The sequence below is a fragment of the Poromitra crassiceps genome, assembly GCF_964638095.1.
Source record: "Poromitra crassiceps genome assembly, chromosome: 6".
Classification (NCBI taxonomy): domain Eukaryota; kingdom Metazoa; phylum Chordata; class Actinopteri; order Beryciformes; family Melamphaidae; genus Poromitra; species Poromitra crassiceps.
This window is the reverse complement of record NC_139627.1, coordinates 26768785-26787682: the sequence shown is the minus strand read 5'-3', so window position 1 is coordinate 26787682 and position 18898 is coordinate 26768785. Positions and strand designations below refer to the sequence as shown.

General features: G+C 41.9%; 1 protein-coding gene across 1 annotated transcript; it reads left to right on the top strand.

Moving 5' to 3' along the window:
* Positions 1 to 367: 367 nt before the first annotated feature.
* gad1a (glutamate decarboxylase 1a) lies at positions 368 to 12771 on the top strand (the record flags this gene model as incomplete). The annotated part of the gene is made up of 16 exons (XM_083639485.1): positions 368 to 443; positions 1981 to 2043; positions 3262 to 3402; positions 4246 to 4488; positions 4645 to 4735; positions 7702 to 7814; positions 8034 to 8149; positions 8333 to 8412; positions 8501 to 8555; positions 9433 to 9549; positions 9689 to 9753; positions 10748 to 10826; positions 10961 to 11110; positions 11256 to 11363; positions 11772 to 11861; positions 12598 to 12771. The coding sequence occupies 16 exons, from the start codon at positions 368 to 370 to the stop codon at positions 12769 to 12771; spliced, it is 1761 nt and encodes a 586-aa protein (XP_083495611.1).
* Between the last annotated feature and the right edge of the window lie 6127 nt (positions 12772 to 18898).

Sequence of the window (18898 nt, the reverse complement as noted above, 5' to 3'; positions counted from 1 at the left end):
TTAATGAGATGCATTGTTGTTGATTTGTGATATAATCCCATGACTTCTTGTTCGGTGACTGTGAATGGGGTTGATGATCTGAGTCAGCTAATTGCATTTCAACTTGTAAGTCCGGGCAGTGCCCTTGTCGTCTACGTCTGTTGCGTCCTGTGTCGCCAAGTTGAGTATCTCTATCAATAGGGATCTTTATGTTACTCATATAGGAACATGCATTATTATAGGCTGCATTCATGTGGATTACAGTTATGTTTCTGTTTCTCTGTCAGTGACTGTTAGCCTACTTTTAATCTTGCATAATATAAAGAGATTTTGCCCCCCAAAAGTGCCCGATTTGAAGTGAAGACTTTTGCACCGAGTCTCTGGAGTGATGGCGGCATCTGCACCCTCCTCCTCTGGCGGCGAGCCGGATCCCAACTCGACAAATTTACGACCACCGGGCTCAAGTAGGTCCATCACAGATAAAATGCTATTCCACTTGTGCTATTTACTTTGTCGGCAACGCCATTAATCATTTCCATCGAGGAAAAAAAGCGCTGCCTTTGAGACGCTTTCCTCCCCACAAATCACCGCAGCATTGAATTCACTATACGGACCTCCAGGCATCTGACAGACGAATCCTGCTGTCAAAAAATTATTTTCCTCTGCTGACACTAACACTGAAGGCAATTAGCCCGCAAAACAAGCCCTGAGGCTGCCTTCTGTTGGTTTTTCCAAAAGGTTTGACAATTAACTAATTATTATATTGACAAAATTATATTATTATGATGATTATTATTATGATTATTGAGGTTCTCCGAATTATTATCATGCTGTTGATATTGGCTTGCCTAAATGTGTTCTGGTTGAATAAACTGCCTGCAAGGAAAACATTGAAATTACCCCTAGTTAATTCAGCCAGGCATTTTAAATTGCTCCTAATGGCATGCTCAAGCCAACGGTCCTTTCATCGTCAGCTATTAACAGGGAAATATAAGCCTGATTCATCCAATGATTAGAAATCTAAATAATCTAAATCTAAATGTTACAACGTATGTTCCTCATACAAAATGATATGCATAGCCTAATAGATTTTACATTTTAGCCTATAGCAAAATCCTCCTTTCATAGCTACCACAGCAAACATTAACTCACCCAATCAAATGAAGCAAAAAAGCTCATTTTTCTCACCGGAGCTGGATTTTGAGGTTGGAATGACTTTGTGGCCCATTGGCAATTCATTTATCTCTTTCCACGCGCTGGTGAAATGCCAAAAGCAATGATTATATTGTGTAAGGCCGCTGCACAAAGGACCGTGCTGCATATAGAATATATCTTCGGTAAAATGCAGCCAGTCTGGTCTGAATCCTATTTGTAAACTGGTGTTTTTGTAGTCTATTTTGTAGTCTAATCTCACTTTCCACTGCAAAACCATGGATTGTGGAAAAGTAAATGAGTGAGTTAAAATGCCTCCAATGAGCTGAGGAGGGCAATGATTTATCTAATGATCCAAAGAAAGGGTCAAATTGGGATAGAGATGGAACTGACCCCCCCTCCCTCCCTCTACCTGCCCCCCCTCCCTCCTAAATTGCGGCTTTTGAGGATTTCTTCTGTTCTCCCATAAAGGTGCCCCATCCCTCCCTGGCTGGGAGCCATTGATAACGGTGTAATTCTCTATCTGTCACCGGCCAGCCGGCTCGTGTCTAGTGGTGCATGCATTTTAACCAGCAACAGCATCTTTTCACTCAATTAGATCTTTAGGCTGGCATGAATCCAAACGGTTAATTAATTTTAAGTCCTTGCCCAGGTCATGAATGGTAACACATTGGAAATAGGTTAATTCAATCCGGGTCTCAGAGAGTGAGGCTCATGCAAATCATAGCCTACAGATTTTTGATGCAGCATGCTGATAGGCCCTAACATTTTTAAATGTATTGCTTTACCTTGTAATTGTCTTTTTAGGCTTCTGTAAGGGCCCTAATTGGTTTTTCTAAATCATTTTAGGCTATGATGCATGGTGTGGAGTTGCTCATGGGTGCACTAGGAAATTGGGAATGAAGATATGTGGTAAGTTGACTTTTTTGTCTGGCGTTTTATCAAATTACACAAAAGATGGGCTATTTCAAATTTTGTTCTAAAAATAAATTTAGACAATCAGATTTTAAGCATAACTGTATGGCCAAGCCTAACATTTTGCTTTGCCGTTGATGGAAACAGATTAAATTGCGCACCTTGGGGTTTTAGAGCAACATCGACCTCATTATTCCATTCATAGGAATAAAGATGAATAAGCACGTGGTTTTTCGGAGCAAGTTCAGGCCATTGCGCCCTGACTCACCTCCACTTCCTGTGAGTTATCTGGCCCAACACATTCACATCTGATGTTGGGAATATTATCACAATGGAAAACATGCGAGAGGCACTGAATTGTTAATTGTTCGGATATGGAATTAATTAAAGATGGAATCACTCAAGATAGATATTTTTTGATTGGCAGCATCTCATTTCAGTCTTTCATGGAGTCACTCACATATCTCCTATATGGGGTATCATGCACGAGTGCTCAATACAATTTTCAAGGATTTTTGACCGACATGTTCTGTTGGTTTCGTTAAAGCTATTTAAATAGACAGGACGATACGATATAAACAAAATCACCGACAAAGTGAAACCACAGCTATCGAGCTATAAGCTGGTGCATGATGTGCTATAGCACACGACTTAAATCATAGCCTATTATGTCAATCAGATTCGTCAAGGTTTCTGGAAAATATCTCAAAACCCTACAAAATAGGTTTGTTGCGCAATTAGATGAGATTTATATTCTGCCCAACAGGCAGGCCTTTAAGAAAAGAGCCATATTGAGATGTTCCAACCCGATATCACGCGACAACGGCCCACTCAGACATTAAACGTGCCTCTGGGCCATCGGCTCCTTGTGCTGTTCCCTGCCCACTGAAGTGCAATCTGTCGGGGAGCTTATAAGAATTTACAGCCACTACATGACAGCGATTTGTTTTTGTGTGATGTCACCGGGCTCAACCCCCCTCAGAGTCCTCCTTCGCACATAAAAGGATTCACTGGTCAGGATAGTGGGAACCTTATGCACAAAAAAGTACAGTAGCTTCAGGGACAGACAGACAGACAGACAGACAGTGAGAGAGAAGAGAGAGAGGAGAGAGGGAGGCACAGACTCAGAGAGATAGAAAAGTGAAGCTGCAGCTCTCTTCAACATGTATGGACATTGTAAAGAGATGGACTCCTCTCCGCCCTGTCATCGTTTAGGGTTTCTGCAGAAGAACAACAACCTGGAGGAGAAGAGCCGGATGGTGGGGTCCTTCAAGGAGCGCGCGTCCTGTGATAACAGCGAGAGAGACGCGCGCTTCAGACGCACCGAGACCGACTTCTCCAATCTGTTCGCCAGAGGTAGGACTGATAAGATGGCACTGAAAAGAAAGAAAGAAAGAAGAAAGAAAGAAAGAAAGAAAGAAAGAACAATTCAATTGTTATTTAAAATGATTCCAATTTGATTTAAATTTCAGCAGAAAACATGAAGCCTCTTTATCCATGAATGCCTGGATTTTTTAAAATCTTGATTAAATAAAAAGTGGGTAAAAGAAAATCCCTGTTTTTGGTAGTTGTGATGTTTAGGTATAGGCTATGCCTTAACGAAATTAGATGTTGTGTGTGTGTGTGTGTGTGTGTGTGTGTGTGTGTGTGTGTGTGTGTGTGTGTGTGTGTGTGTGTGTGTGTGTGTGTGTGTGTGTGTGTGTGTGTCGAAAATCAACTTGGGGACCGTTTTATGCGCAATTAGCTTCACAAGAATCAAAGCAATTAAACAAGGCTCTCAACACCGAGTTAGTGAATCAATTTTCTTCATGCCAATTAATGTGACTTACTATTTGTTTTGATTGTTTCAGGATGATTATAATGGAATTAATCAAACTATACCTTTTTTTCTTCCAGTTGATGGGGTTTGCTGTTGTATGAATTGCTCAATGTCTGTGTTATGTTTTAGTGTTGGATCTGTGCAGTGCATATTAATCACCAATAGAGATTGTACTCACCCAAAAAAAAAGATAATTATCAACCCATTGAGAAATTGAAAGGTCATGAGAAATTCAATAGTGAATTGTGAACATGGACTGCAATTTTTTTAAACAATACATGGTGTAAAGCATTCAAATGGAAAGCAATCATTCGATCTCAAAGGTTAGAAAAAAGAAGAAGAAACAAATATCGACATCATCAGAATTTCTTATATTGCAGATTTATTGCCTGCCAAAAATGGTGAAGAACAGACCATGCAGTTCTTGCTGGAGGTCGTGGAAATTCTCACAAACTACGTTCGGAAGACCTTTGACAGGTCCACCAAGATCCTGGACTTCCACCACCCCCACCAGCTGCTGGAGGGCATGGAGGGCTTCAACCTGGAGCTGTCCGACCAGCCCGAGTCTCTGGAGCAGATCCTGGTGGACTGCAGGGACACCCTGAAATATGGGGTGAGGACAGGTGAGAACCAAGAGGCCAAAGGCACAGAGCGATCAATCACTCTCATTAGCCTACACGCAGTGTAACAATTACAGATACACCTTTTTCTCTCAAATTCTCAGATGATTAATAGTTTTGTGTAAAATATGCTGCTTGTTGTCTCTTTATCAACCCCAGGTCACCCCAGGTTCTTTAACCAGCTCTCCACTGGATTAGACATCATTGGTTTGGCAGGAGAATGGCTTACTTCTACAGCCAACACCAATATGTGAGTGTGAAACACATTATCCATGCCACTGCAATGATCATGCAGATAATAAGATGAGATGAAAACAATAAGAATTAGATATAATTGTTTGGGAAGAATTAGGTTTGTGCCATCAAATCCTAACCCTACTTTCATATTTTAAAGTGAACCCCCCTATTTCTTTTCTTTTCTAAATTGGCCTTAGTCAGGGCATCACTTGAAATGGCATAGGGTCTTTGGTGTGCTAGCTGAATAATGCAGCAGGCTGTCACTCAAGCAAGAAGATCATAGAATGGCAAAAGCACGAAAGAGATGTTTTGGTTGAAGAGACCGGGTCTCTTCAAGGTGACAAATGCTTACTGTCAATTATTGAGAGACACTCCCACAAGAGACTGATTGTCCTACACCTGTGAACACATGGATGGAGGGGGTGTAAACAGTGACCGAAACGTTGTGTTCAGTGGACCGAAACGTTGTGTCTGTTTAATCTACTGGACCTTTGTCAAGTGTTTTACAGCATTTCTGCCACAATGATCTTAAAAAGACAATGCTCCACCCTTTGCTAGCTGAATAATGCAGCAGGCTGTCACTCAAGCAAGAAGATCATAGAATGGCAAAAGCACGAAAGAGATCCCCCCCCCCCAGTATTAACATTGTTGACCTGCACTCTGCTGTGGTCAGATACCGCCCTACAGGCAAGCCAAATTGCATATTGATTTGCAATCAGTGTTTACATGGTGTCTTTGTTTTATGTAATGATAGTTCCAGTGAGACCATGTGCACAAAAGAACAGTCAACACTGGGATTCACTGTTGATTTTGTCTTTTCAAGGGGAAATACCTTTTTAACCCTCCAGGGGAGTCATTTCAAAGTATGACGATGAACTGAGGAGATACAGTGTGGCCAGCAGCCTTCACAGTCTCGTCACTGGGTATCACTGTACACTATAGCTGACTGTATTCATGGAACAAATACAACACAGTAATAATCACAAGGCAAAAAGCTGGGATGGATTGGACCAATGATGTTCTTTGAGTTCTATGGCGATGAGCATGAATATATTTTAAGAATCAAAATGCTCTTTTTTAAAAGAGATATTCGCACATCCAATTCCCTCTGGTGCAGGTGCGTTGGAAAGTATCAGTTGAGTCTTGAAGGAAGAAAATCCCGCACACTGCTCTTGCTCAGCATCACCGAAACGTTGTGTCTGTTTAATCTACTGGACCTTTGTCAAGTGTTTTACAGCATTTCTGCGACAATGATCTTTAAAAGACAATGCTCACTGTTTATACCCCCTCCATCCATGTGTTCACAGGTGTAGGACAATCAGTCTCTTGTGGGAGTGTCTCTCAATAATTGACAGTAAGCATTTGTCACCTTGAAGAGACCCGGTCTCTTCAACCGAAACGTTGTGTCTGTCTTTTTAATAAAAAAAAGTGATGCTGAGCAAGAGCAGTGTGCGGGATTTTCTTCCTTCAAGATTCAAGAATCAAAATGCTAAAAGGTTATAAGTGTTAGTAATATATATTTAGTGTAATCTGCATAGCAGCCTTCTTATTTTTATCTGGCCACAGCAGTGAAAGCTCCACCACCAAGATATAACCTTCTGAAGGTCAAGGATTCAATTTGGTTTTTGAGGGTGGAATAACAGACTTGGGGAATATGTTTAAGCCTTCATTACAATCCTCAGACATGTTTTCCATAGCCTTGTTCCCTCTGTGTTTACTCTTTAGGTGCTGCAGTAAAGCTGTCTGAAGCTATATGCTAAATAAATACTCTATAGCTGGTGTGTTATGGACAACACTGTGCATGACTTGAACCAGGTTGCTTACATGCTTGTAATTTACATTTATGAATTACTCCATCAACCCTAATTACCCCCGACAGATATTGATTGACACTAATAGGCTGACAATCACATGTAGGACTTACATAATCAGAATTAGCGAGTGTCATCTGCATGAGTGATTGGGGTGAAGTTAATCTGTGGCATCTGTGAACTTGCATCTGACTTCTTATTTTTATCATCAATGTATGTCCATGCCAAGCAAGAGAACTGAAGGCAACACTGCTGTGTTGCCTGCTGTAATGTAACACACGGATTCATTAACATTCATTGCATGAATATATAGATGGACAGTTATGTAATTAGAAGCATACTGGTCAGGAGAAGATAGATGAGGCTGCCCACATTGTAATTTCAACTCTGCTCTTCTCTGAAGAGGGTTTCACTGTGCTTTAAAAACAATCATACACTCTGAAAAGATAAAACATAATAAGCATTTCTGTAATGAGAAAATTCAAGTCACCTGAAATAACTTTGTTTTCTCATCCTAACAGCAAGCCATTCTTATTATTTCTCGCAATGTTACACAATAATGTGCGACTTTGGAACAGTACGGGTTCATCAGTCTCGACTTCAAACTCGGCACAGATAGAAAGACTGAGACATTCTCATCATGTTATCTCACACTTCTCACTCATTTTCTCTCACTAATTCAACAACAAGCTTTGCGTGGCGTATTAATGGGTCTACCATTTTCTGTGCCGTTTCACAGCGCACAAAAAAGGCCACATCTCTAATGCAATCAGCCAGTGTCGTCATTGAACTGTGACTGTCTACAAAACACTGCATCTGTTCCATTCTGATTGCCAAAGCTGCATTGCTCAGTGTATCCACGCTGTACAATTAGAGCAGACAAATGCATGCTGTTAAATATTGCATTTCATATCGATCCCATCTGTCTCTCCTGCAGTCTTGTAGGGAAATGGAATTTCACCAAAATCAAACAGCAGAAAGAAAGCTAATTGCATAACTTTGATCTGTATACTAATATGCAATTATTACACAACAAAACACTCAAATGTGAGGTAACGGCCTAACGGGTATATGGACACTCAGCTGTTAAAGGCGTGTAAACTTGGCTTTATGAAGTACCAGAAATGCAAAAACGATGTGTTTGGGCTTGGTCGACTGTGTTTTCCAGGTTTACCTATGAGATCGCTCCAGTCTTTGTACTGATGGAACAGCTGACACTGAGAAAGATGAGAGAGATCGTTGGCTGGCCTGACGGCGAGGGTGATGGGATCTTTTCTCCAGGTGAGAGCCCAACAAATGGTCAAACATCGATCAAGTGACTGAGTAATTTGGCCATTTTGGAGAGCTAATCCCTTATTATACAGTGAGTGAATGGGATTAATTTGACGTGTAATCGCAAGTTGAAACCTGTTTTGTATTGTACTTTATCAGACACCATCGAGGTGCTGTGGTGCTGAGCCTGTATTTCCATTGCTGAAAGATGACATGTGATTTCTGCAGGGGGAGCAATATCCAACATGTACAGCGTGATGATTGCCAGATACAAGTTCTTCCCTGAAGTCAAGACCAAAGGCATGGCAGCAGTTCCCAGACTGGTGCTCTTCACCTCAGAGCATGTTAGTCTCACACAGGATATTACTGATTATTGTCGCCTTCTGTAACACAGTGTACCGTTATCAACAGCTTCATCACTATCAGTATTTTAGGCCTGATCCCAACATGAAACCTGTTAGTGTTAACAGTCAGGATCAAACCATTTGAGACGATCCAATACTGATAAGCGGCTCCTGTCCCTGCAGAGCCACTATTCCATCAAGAAAGCCAGTGCGGCCCTGGGCTTTGGAACAGAGAACCTGATCCTTCTGAGCACAGATGAGAGGTTTGTACTGAAGCAACCTGCAGCCAGTCTGTTCAAATACATTAAGATGAAATGTCTGTTGGATCTAATATGTCACCGTCTTCTCCAGAGGGAGAGTCATCCCTGCTGATCTGGAAGCCAAAGTGATAGAGGCCAAGAAGAAGGTGAATTTCAAATTTTATCATGCCATCAACTTAGTAGACTTGAGAGAGAGATGAACTACTGTGCATTTGTTTCTATCAGTGATGGATAGTGAGTAGGGCTGGGTATCATTAAAAAAAATAATCATGATACCAGTCCCAATACCAGTACTCTCAAAGTGATACTGATACCAATAGAGTAGTTCATTCGATACCTTTATTTATTGTGTATTACATACTTTTGAATGTTTTGGTGGCATCTCGGCATGCTGAACTGCCAACTCCTTCGCACATGACTTCACCGCCACAGACTGTGTGGGTTGCAGCTGCTGCTGTAGTGGGCCAATTGCATGCTGCATTAAATTGAAGAGCGCTTGCGGTGATTGGCTGCAAGCAAAACCATGTAAATAGTCATTTTTTCTAGATCTGTGTACAAAAAGGTTCAAATGCAGGTATCGTTTGACTGGAGAAGTTTTGATACTACTTGGTTACCTGCTTATTTCGATCGATACCTTAAAGGTATTGAGTGCCGATACCCAGCCCTAACAGTGATGGACTTAGAAAGAAAACCACCCACATGAGCCATTGAGTTTACTTGTAGAGTAAGCAACAGGAACGTGTGCTATAACAGCAGCGAGGTTATTTCAATAAGGTTAATGCATCCCTCTACATCACAGTCTCTGGAAGTCATTCTCCTAAGGCAAAGTGATCTGCAGGCTAGAAGAAATGGCCACGCAATTCTGCCCTGACAATGACTGCAACAAAGGCAGATAGGTCAAAGGTCATTATCTGAGAAATGTGTTTTTCACCAATTTCTTTGATGTCAACAATAACAGAGGGACAGAACATCAGGATTTGAATTTAGGCCAGAATTGTAACCCTTGGTGTTCTTGGTTCGCAGGGGTACGTGCCGATGTTTGTGAACGCCACCGCCGGCTCCACGGTCTACGGAGCGTTCGATCCCATCAATGAGATCGCAGACATCTGTGAGAAGTACAACATGTGGCTTCACGTGGACGTAAGAGAATATTGATTATCCTCAGTGCGAAAAGAACATAGGCTGTCATGTGTCAGCTCCCAGTTCAGCCGCCACCACCATGAGTTTGTCATTATCTGCATCATTACAGTCAGAAATCTAACTGTTGGATGCTGTGCAGGGTGCGTGGGGAGGCGGTTTGCTGATGTCCAGGAAACACAGGCACAAGCTGAGTGGAGTAGAGAGGTAAAACTACACAATAAATACATGTTTTAAAGACAATAAATGGAGTAAAACCTTTAAATCTGGATTGAAATGGTGCGCTGATCTAGAACAGTGGTTCTCAACGTGGGGTCCGGGGACCACCAGGGGTCCTTGAGGGGGTCCCCAGAAAACTTTAAATTTAAAATGTTAAATTTCCCCATTGTTTTATTTACAATAAATTAATGTAATTAGATCATGTAGATTGTAGAAGAATGACTAGTACAACTCTACTTTCAATACGTACTAGTTCTGATACCCGTTGGAGCACACAATCACTGGCCAATTAGTCAGGCCTTGCTCACAGAGTTGGCATGCAGTCTCTCCTCTCTCACCCCAGAGGGCTTTCATAGTCCACTTCCCTGGCTGATTCCAACTCCGCTCAGGTGTGCTCCATCAGTAGCTAACAAATGGTGCTCTCGACGGTGCTGAACCTGTGTTCACTCATTTTGGCCACTAATTATCAATTTTTTGTCCCTTTAGTTGGCCCTAATTACCTCATTCAAAAATCTGGCGTCGTCACGTCTCCTTGGGACCCTTGCCGTGGCGAATATGAATGCTGTCAGGCCGACGTAAATGAAACAGAGACACAGAGATACACACATAAGCAGTTGTGCTCATTTATGTGTAAGATAGTCGTGGTTTTCTTTACAAAACAATATCGAACAATGAAAAGATTCTCAGATTTGGGTCCAAGGGACAAAATCTCATCAAATGGGCGTCAAAAGGGTTGAGAAGCACTGATCTAGAATGTCTGGTCCACTGACATGGCCACATACATTTCAATACAAGTGAACGTATCAATCTGGTCTGAACTTCTTGTACACACACACACACACACACACACACACACACACACACACACACACACACACACACACACACACACACACAACACAACACAACACACACACACACACACACACACACACACACACACACACACGGAGTTGTGCTTACTGTTTCAATATCTGTGCAGGGCCAACTCAGTCACCTGGAACCCTCATAAGATGATGGGAGTCCCACTGCAGTGTTCTGCCATTCTGGTCAGAGAGAGGGTGAGAGGGCTCCCTTGCCTGCTGCACACACACACACACACACACACACACACACACACGCACACACAAACATACATACACACAAACTATTTGCTATAGTCATTAGTAATCTTATTGTCTCTCAACACATGCAGGGAGTATTACAAGGCTGTAATTCCATGTGCGCCGGCTACCTCTTCCAGCCGGACAAACAGTACGATGTGACGTACGACACAGGCGACAAGGCCATTCAGTGCGGACGGCATGTTGATATCTTCAAGTTCTGGCTCATGTGGAAAGCAAAGGTTTGAATTATTATCTGATGCTTTTTCCGATACTGTAATGTGTGACTTCTATCAACGATGCTGCCATTTCAAGATTGCGATGCTCGCATTACTTTTGTGTGTGTGCCTGTGCTCCATATTCTTTTTTCCTTTATCTATCTAAAAGGGAACAGTAGGATTCGAGCAGCATATTGACAAGTGCCTGGATCTGTCAGCCTACCTCTACAATAAAATCAAGAACCGAGAGGGCTATGAGATGGTGTTCCAGGGAGAGGTGAGAGTGTTATTACCACAGATAGTAAATATTCCAAATGAATACCCTAATAAAATGTCAGAATGCAGTTATCTGATGAATATAAATCAGTGTTCATTAACTGGGGTACTGTCCACTGCCACATAAATTGTTGGGCCAGTAGGGAAGCAATGTAGAGTTGGGATATACTGGGATAAAACGCCCAAATTAAATGTATAGGCTTAACAGTCCTTATCTCAGTAAAGATCCTTTTCTGCTTTACAAAACAGTACGTTTTTTTCCTCTGTGATTTACAAAAAAGCTAATTCAATTAAATATTTCATATTTTATTGATTGTATGGATCTTTTTGTCGTGAAAAGCCGAAATGAAAAGAAGTGATGTTTATAATCGCTTGTCGTAAATGTCTGTTTCCCATTTTGTCTCGACAGCCGCAGCACACTAACGTGTGTTTCTGGTACCTTCCACCGAGCCTGCGCAGCTTGCCTGATGGCCAGGAGAGGAGGGAGAGGTTACACAAGGTAATGATGACAACCTGGATGTTCCCCTGCCCTTTCACACTGGTTCACTTCCCTGCTTACAGTCAAGTAACACAAAAGTGTGTGTGTGTGTGTGTGTTTTCAGCTGGCATATACTTCAATCATGAGAGACTAGTAACTAAGAAGGTTCAATAATCTTTAATGAAACATAGACAAATTAAGTTTGGCGTATGACTCCATGATATTATGACGCTCCTCCTGAGATGAGAGAGGAGGACATCAGTGATGTATATAGGATAGAGAATCCCCCCATAGGGAATTCGTCAGGAGTCATGACGTTGGTGGTGGCAGGGGTGGAGGTGGGGCGAAACAACTGCTTCAGCGATGAAGATCATAGGAACTGAGGGTGACAACACATGGGAGAGTAACATAGTAAAACACAGGGCCTCTAATATGCTGAACTGCTTAGGTGATTGGCTCAGCGGAAAAGCGAGGGAAATGAATGGCTTGAGCTGATAGGCTATTGCCAGAGAGGGAAGCGTGGGTGATTGTGAATGGACGGGGAGAGAGGCATGAAAGAAAGGGGCATGCATAGCAATGAATGGGGTGATATAACCTGAAACTGGCCTGGGTGTTGGCTGCAGGTAGTCTTCATGATTGAAATTAGTCTAAGACATCACATGTAGGAGAGGGGCAGGGTGTGAATGTACAAGATGCCAGTAATGTGATACTGTTGTCCCATGGTTTTTGGGGGATTGTTTTGTTCCTCTAATAACAGGTGGCCCCAAAGATCAAGGCAATGATGATGGAATCTGGGACGACTATGGTGAGCTACCAGCCTCAAGGAGACAAGGTCAACTTCTTCCGCATGGTCATCTCCAACCCCGCAGCCACCAGGTCAGATATCGACTTCTTGGTCGAAGAGATTGAGCGACTGGGGAATGACCTGTAAGAGCCACACCAGTATTGTGAAATATACACAACCCTTTTACAAATATCTGTCTTTTCCAAATCTGGAAAGCCTCCAGCTTGGCTTCACGTTCAAGCAATGCACAATAGTCTGCCCCTCCTGCTGTCTGTTCTGCAGCGACTACATATTTAAGAATTTTGCACACCTTTCTTTGTTCCAGGTTCTCAGAGTAAAAAGGACACAAGTTAAAAATTTGAGGAATAATCACTAGTCTAGAGTACAATGGAATTCTAACTAATTCACATTTTAAGTGAAAATGAACCAACATTTTGGTTCACAGATCCTTGTCAGGGTGATAAACATGGGTTCATTTTCATGTAAAATATGAGCTAGCAAGAATACCAGGACACAAGGATGATTCTTTCAGCAGTTAATATGCCATTTTACTATTGTACAGTAATCTATATGAAGATCAGTATTGAAATTAAATCAAAATATTTTTTCCACAAGCAACAGAGCACAATGGAAGGAATCTTACAGCATTGACATACACAATATTAATGTAATATATATATATATATAATATGATGTAGCCTACTGACTGTTGGTGCTGCGTGTTGTCTATGTAACTATCAAGCCAGATGCACCACCACATTGTACCCTAGCTGTTCTTTCCCTTTGATATTACGTAAGTGAAAATCTATAACACAGTCATTGTAACAAGTACTGTACTTGAGTGCTGTGTTTTTAGAGATAACGATTTTTGTGTAGATTGTGTATAGTATTGTTACATTGCCTTTGTGCCAAATGTGTCCTAGTTTTACAGTAAGAAAATCCTATATAAAATCCAGCATATAGTCGGCCTATGTAATAGATTAATCACTTTATTTATATCAAGAGATTATAAGTGTGAATAGGTTATCCGCTGTTCTATTCCATTTGGAATGTATCCCCATTTATATTTGGAAACAGCTGTATATTATCAAAATGTTTTGAATAACATTGAAGTATTTTAGTGTATTTGTGAACCAAAGAAGGGTTGAGTTACACAGACATTATGTACATGTACACGGCCCTTATACTCTAACTAACTTATGGATGGATTGAGATATTTATATAGGAATATTTAACTTATCACCATTAACCTTAGTACAATCTATGTTGTGTAACTGTACTACGTCAATGTGAATCACTGACTGAATGTTGTAGACACATGCTTTTGGAGTCTGGCAGTGCTGCTGCTACTGCCAGTGCTTTGTTCATGATAAAAAGCACAATGCTAAACCACGACCTGGGGGAGCTTTTATTCTAGGGACAGATGATTGTATTACTTAATGTGTTAACTGAAGTATCTCATTTCACGAAAGGGTCAATACTGTACTGCAAATTTTAAATCTGTAGTCTTATTATGCATAATTCTGTGTCTTACTGTACACGTTCACTATATGCACACTTTTCCCTTGAGAAATGACATGATGTGAGAGACAGGGATTCTTTGTCATGGAGCGTCTGCTTGAACAATACAATGCACAGTGTTTGCTACTGTAATAAGATTGGTTGAACTATTGTACATTCCTGAATTAGTGGGATGAAATGTCCCTTGTCAAATTCAATGTAGGCACTTTAACCTCATGCCGTCATTTGCAAAGTATTACTGTTGTACTTACAGCACTAATAAATATCTTAGCTTTAGAACTTCTGTTGGGGCCATTTTCAGTTTGTAAGAGGACCTGTGATCAGCCATGCCCTGGAATTTAATAAATGTGTACCTTTTCAGTCTGCTGCCATTCTACAATACAACTGACAGAACCCAGAGTTTGACCATTCATTCATTCTTGTACCTATTGCATGGATATGAAGTCTTCCATTTTGTGATAGCATCATTAGATAGTTTATGCATGGTGAACAGCACTGATATGAGAGTATCTTCTTTACCTTAAAAGACTCTCAGCCTTCGGGCACGGATTATCAGTCAATCTAAGACAGGTTGATGGCATCACGGTGGAGAGCTAAAGTACTGCATGAGTAGACTTCTGTCTACCTCTGTCCTGGTAAATGTATCCAAGCTTTAGGCACACGTGGAATAATTCAAAGTATATGGAGAATGATTGACAATGTGATAAAAAATAATTAAGCAATCTGTTATGGCCTTGTATAGTCTATGTTCCAAGGAGCACATTCGGGTAAATGTGTGTTTTTTTTTTCTTTTCATGGTAACTTCTTGATTTTTTGTAAATCTGTGCAGTCAACCTGGTCGTCACTAACCACTGGTCAGATTAATCACCCTGGAGGGACATTTTATTGTCTGATCGTCCCACAGCTGAGATTTCATGAACCCCCTCACTGACTCCTCCACTCTTCTCATTACTCGCACTTTTAAGATATTTATCATAAAATGCATTAGACTGTGCTCTCTTAAGAAAAAAAATCCCGAGGAGCCAATTTCAAGGCTCTGCCTGGCTGCATTTTATTTCTGCACACAGCCATACAGGGAGCGGCTGTATCAGCGGCCCTCCTCCCATCCTCCACCAGACGCTGCCTCTTTGTTTCATGGTTGAGTGCAGCGATCATTATGGACCCTGGTGTCACTGGCTGCTTTGCAAAGTTACAAGAGGCACGCAGGATTAAAGAAATAACGGGTCATAATGGGCTAATAGAAATCATAACCCTGATCCTCCACTTCTTCCCACTTCCCACATCTAAAGTGTTTGCTGCTCTAAGGATGGCGCTGATATTGTCAGAGGTTAATTGTGCCAAAGCATAATTACATGGATAATTTGGAAGCAGGTGTCTGAGAATCTTATAATGATTAGATGCTAATGAAGGCAGGCCTATAGCTCCTATAGTTGTCACAGTCTAGTAACTACAGACAAATGGCCAACGGAGACAAGTTACATCACTCTGCCAATGAGGTGGAACCAATATTATTAATAATTACTCTATTCATTACTATGTATGTATGTATGTACATACGTACAGTATGTATGTATGTACAGTATGTATGTATGCATGCATGTACAGTATGTATTGTATGTATGTATTAGAGATGTAACAGTATGAAAATTTCACATCACGATTATCGTGACCAAAATTATCACGGTTATCGTATTATCACGGTTTGTTAAAATGTGCTGAAAATGTTCAAAAAGTACTGAGAGACTCACAGAAATCACTTCGCCAAGTTTTATATTGAAAACTCAGACCTAAAATGATTGATACACTCACTGAAATCATTTCTCCAAGGCTGCACGTTTGCATCTGGGAGACGGTTGCCAACTTTGGTTGATGATGGACAGTATTTACCATGTTTTTCAAAGCACTGTAATCATGGTAACATGGTAATCACGGTACCACAGTTTTAATGATAATGGAAATTTGAAACGGTATGGTTATTGTAAGGAATTTTATCACGGTTATCATTAAAACCGGTTATCGTTACATCCCTAGTGTGTATGTATGTATGTATGTATGTATGTATGCATGTATGTATGTATGTATGTGGGCGTTCGGGTAGTGTAGCGGTAGATTCCCTGCTTCGCGCCCCCCGTGTTACCTCCGGCTTGGTCGGGGTCTATACAGGCATGTTTGGCTGTGTCTGCGGGTGGGAAGCCGAATTAGGGGTATGTGTCATGGGCGCTGCACTAGCACCTCTGGTCAGTCAGGGCCTCTGTTTGGGGCGGAAGGGAACTGGTGATCTGGTGATCCTCCGATGTGCTACGTCCTGCCGGTGAAACTCCCCGCTGTCAGGTGAAAAAGAAGCGGCTGGCAACTGTGCATGTGTCGGAGGAAGCATGGTGCTAGTCTACGGCTCTCCCCAGAGGCAGAGGGTGGAGCAGCGACCGGGGTAGCAGGGGGAAATTGGCCAAGTACAATTGGGGAGAAATGAGGGGAAAATCCGAAAAAAACATAAATAATAGTATGTATGTATGAATGTATGTATGTATGTATGTATGTATGTATGTATGTATGTATGTATGTATGTATGAAGTTTTAAGTAAAGCTTCCAACAGGACCCTGATGTCTGATATAGACCATAAAAATCAATGTTAATGGTATTTCATGGGCTTCATCAGTATCTCCATCAATTCTAATTACAAGCATTATTAAACTTCACTATCACGCCAGAAAAATAATACGGCTGCTCTATTCTTCTGTGTGTATGTGTGTGTGTGTGTGTGTCTCTCTCTCTCTCTCTCTCTCTCTCTCTCTCTCTCTCTACATTTAGTCTCTGTCTCTAGGGGGGAGCTGGCTCTGAACACCAGACTGTGAAATACCTAATGTCTGTCTCTGCACTGGTCTGCGCACCGCCATTTCACACCTGACAAACTCTCTCTCTCTCTCTCTCTCTCTCTCTCTCTCTCTCTCTCTCTCTCACACACACACACACACACACACACACACACACACACACACACACACACACACACACACACACACACACACACACTCACACACACAGACAGACAACATTCACAACTCATTTTAATAATACAGTATAATGAAGCAGAGAGCATGGCATTCCCGTTTTTTTTTACGTTGCTTTTTCCAATTTGTGTTTATTTCATTTTCACGACGGATTTGTTTTGTTTGTGAGATCGAGGCAAAGTTTCCTCCCATCTGCTCCCTCAGCACCTCTGCACTGATACTTTCCATGCAGCCTCTTCCCACCACCCATCCATCCCTCCTCAGCTGTGTACTCCGCTCTCCCATATATCCATGACTCCCTGTCATTGGTTTCCTGATGTGCCAAATATACATCTCCCACCCCTGGGAATCACTGGCACATTAGCTTCCTGATAGATACTGACGTTCCCATTGTGCGAGGCAAGTCTAATGAAATGGTGATGATGATACTGAGTGACTGCAGGCCGCCCACCAACCCTTCCCCCCGCTCTCCCCATATCACACACACACACACACACACACACACACACACACACACACACACACACACACAAGCACGCACATGCACACGCACACAGACACAGACACACACACACACACACACACACACACACACACACACACACACACACACACACACACACACACACACACACACACATACAATATAGCCTACATACAATTATTTTAATGACAACACTTTACAATAAGGGTACATTAATTAATGGTTATTTAATGCTTAATAATTCTTAATAAACCTAACCCTTAGTTCATACTTATTTATGATTTACGCTTATCGTTTACTCCTTTGTCTTTACTTGGAGCCAGCCAGCAGGCCACTGTATCTCTCTCAGCACTTTGACGTGGTAAAACCACTCATTGTTGCAGCTAAAGGCCTCTCACTCCTGAAGTCATTATAATGGCTTACAATGATCTCTAAATAGCCTCGTCTTATTGACCGCATGGTCCAAGGCTTGATTAATCTTGGCAGAAAGCAGATTTGAGGCCGGAGATGAATGGTCCACAGACTGCGACTTGCCTGTCTGCAGGGCTGGGCTGTGTAAAGCTAATGCGACGCTTGTTAAAGTTGAAAGGCTGCTAGTAAATGTCTCTGTTGGACATTTTCTAAAGGAATAAGCATGAGGCACGGGCACAGGAGCCATTGAGCTGCATCTAACCAGTTCCCTGCATGCTGATTGCCACCGTGTACTCTAAATGAACAGGACAAGCCTTTAGTACCTGACAGTAATGTCGTGCTCTAAACCATTCAAATATGGTCTACTGTTTCCTCTGTGAGCCACAATGACTTTGGCACGCTTAATCAGAATTCTGCAGGAGGATGGGGAACATGTGTCTGTTGATGCTTTTTTTTTAATGATTAACCACCTTTCTGTGCAAGTCCTGCCCACCTCCTCAGACTGTCTACGATAGATTCAAATGTACTCAGTTAACTTAAGTTATCTTTTATTTATCCTCCGGGGGGAAATTCATCCTCTGCATTTGACCCATCCTCTACTAGGAACCTACCTAGAACTAGGAGCAGTGGGCAGCCGCAGTGCAGCGCCCGGGGACCAACTCCAGTTCTTTTGCCAGTGCCTTGGTCAGGGGTACTGACAGGAGTATTAACCCTAACATACATGTCTTTTGGTGGTTGGAGGAAACCGGAGCACCCACAGGAAACCCACACAGACACGGGGAGAACATGCAAACTCTAGACACCACACAGAAAGGACCTGGGATGGACTGGGGTTCGAACCCGGGAACT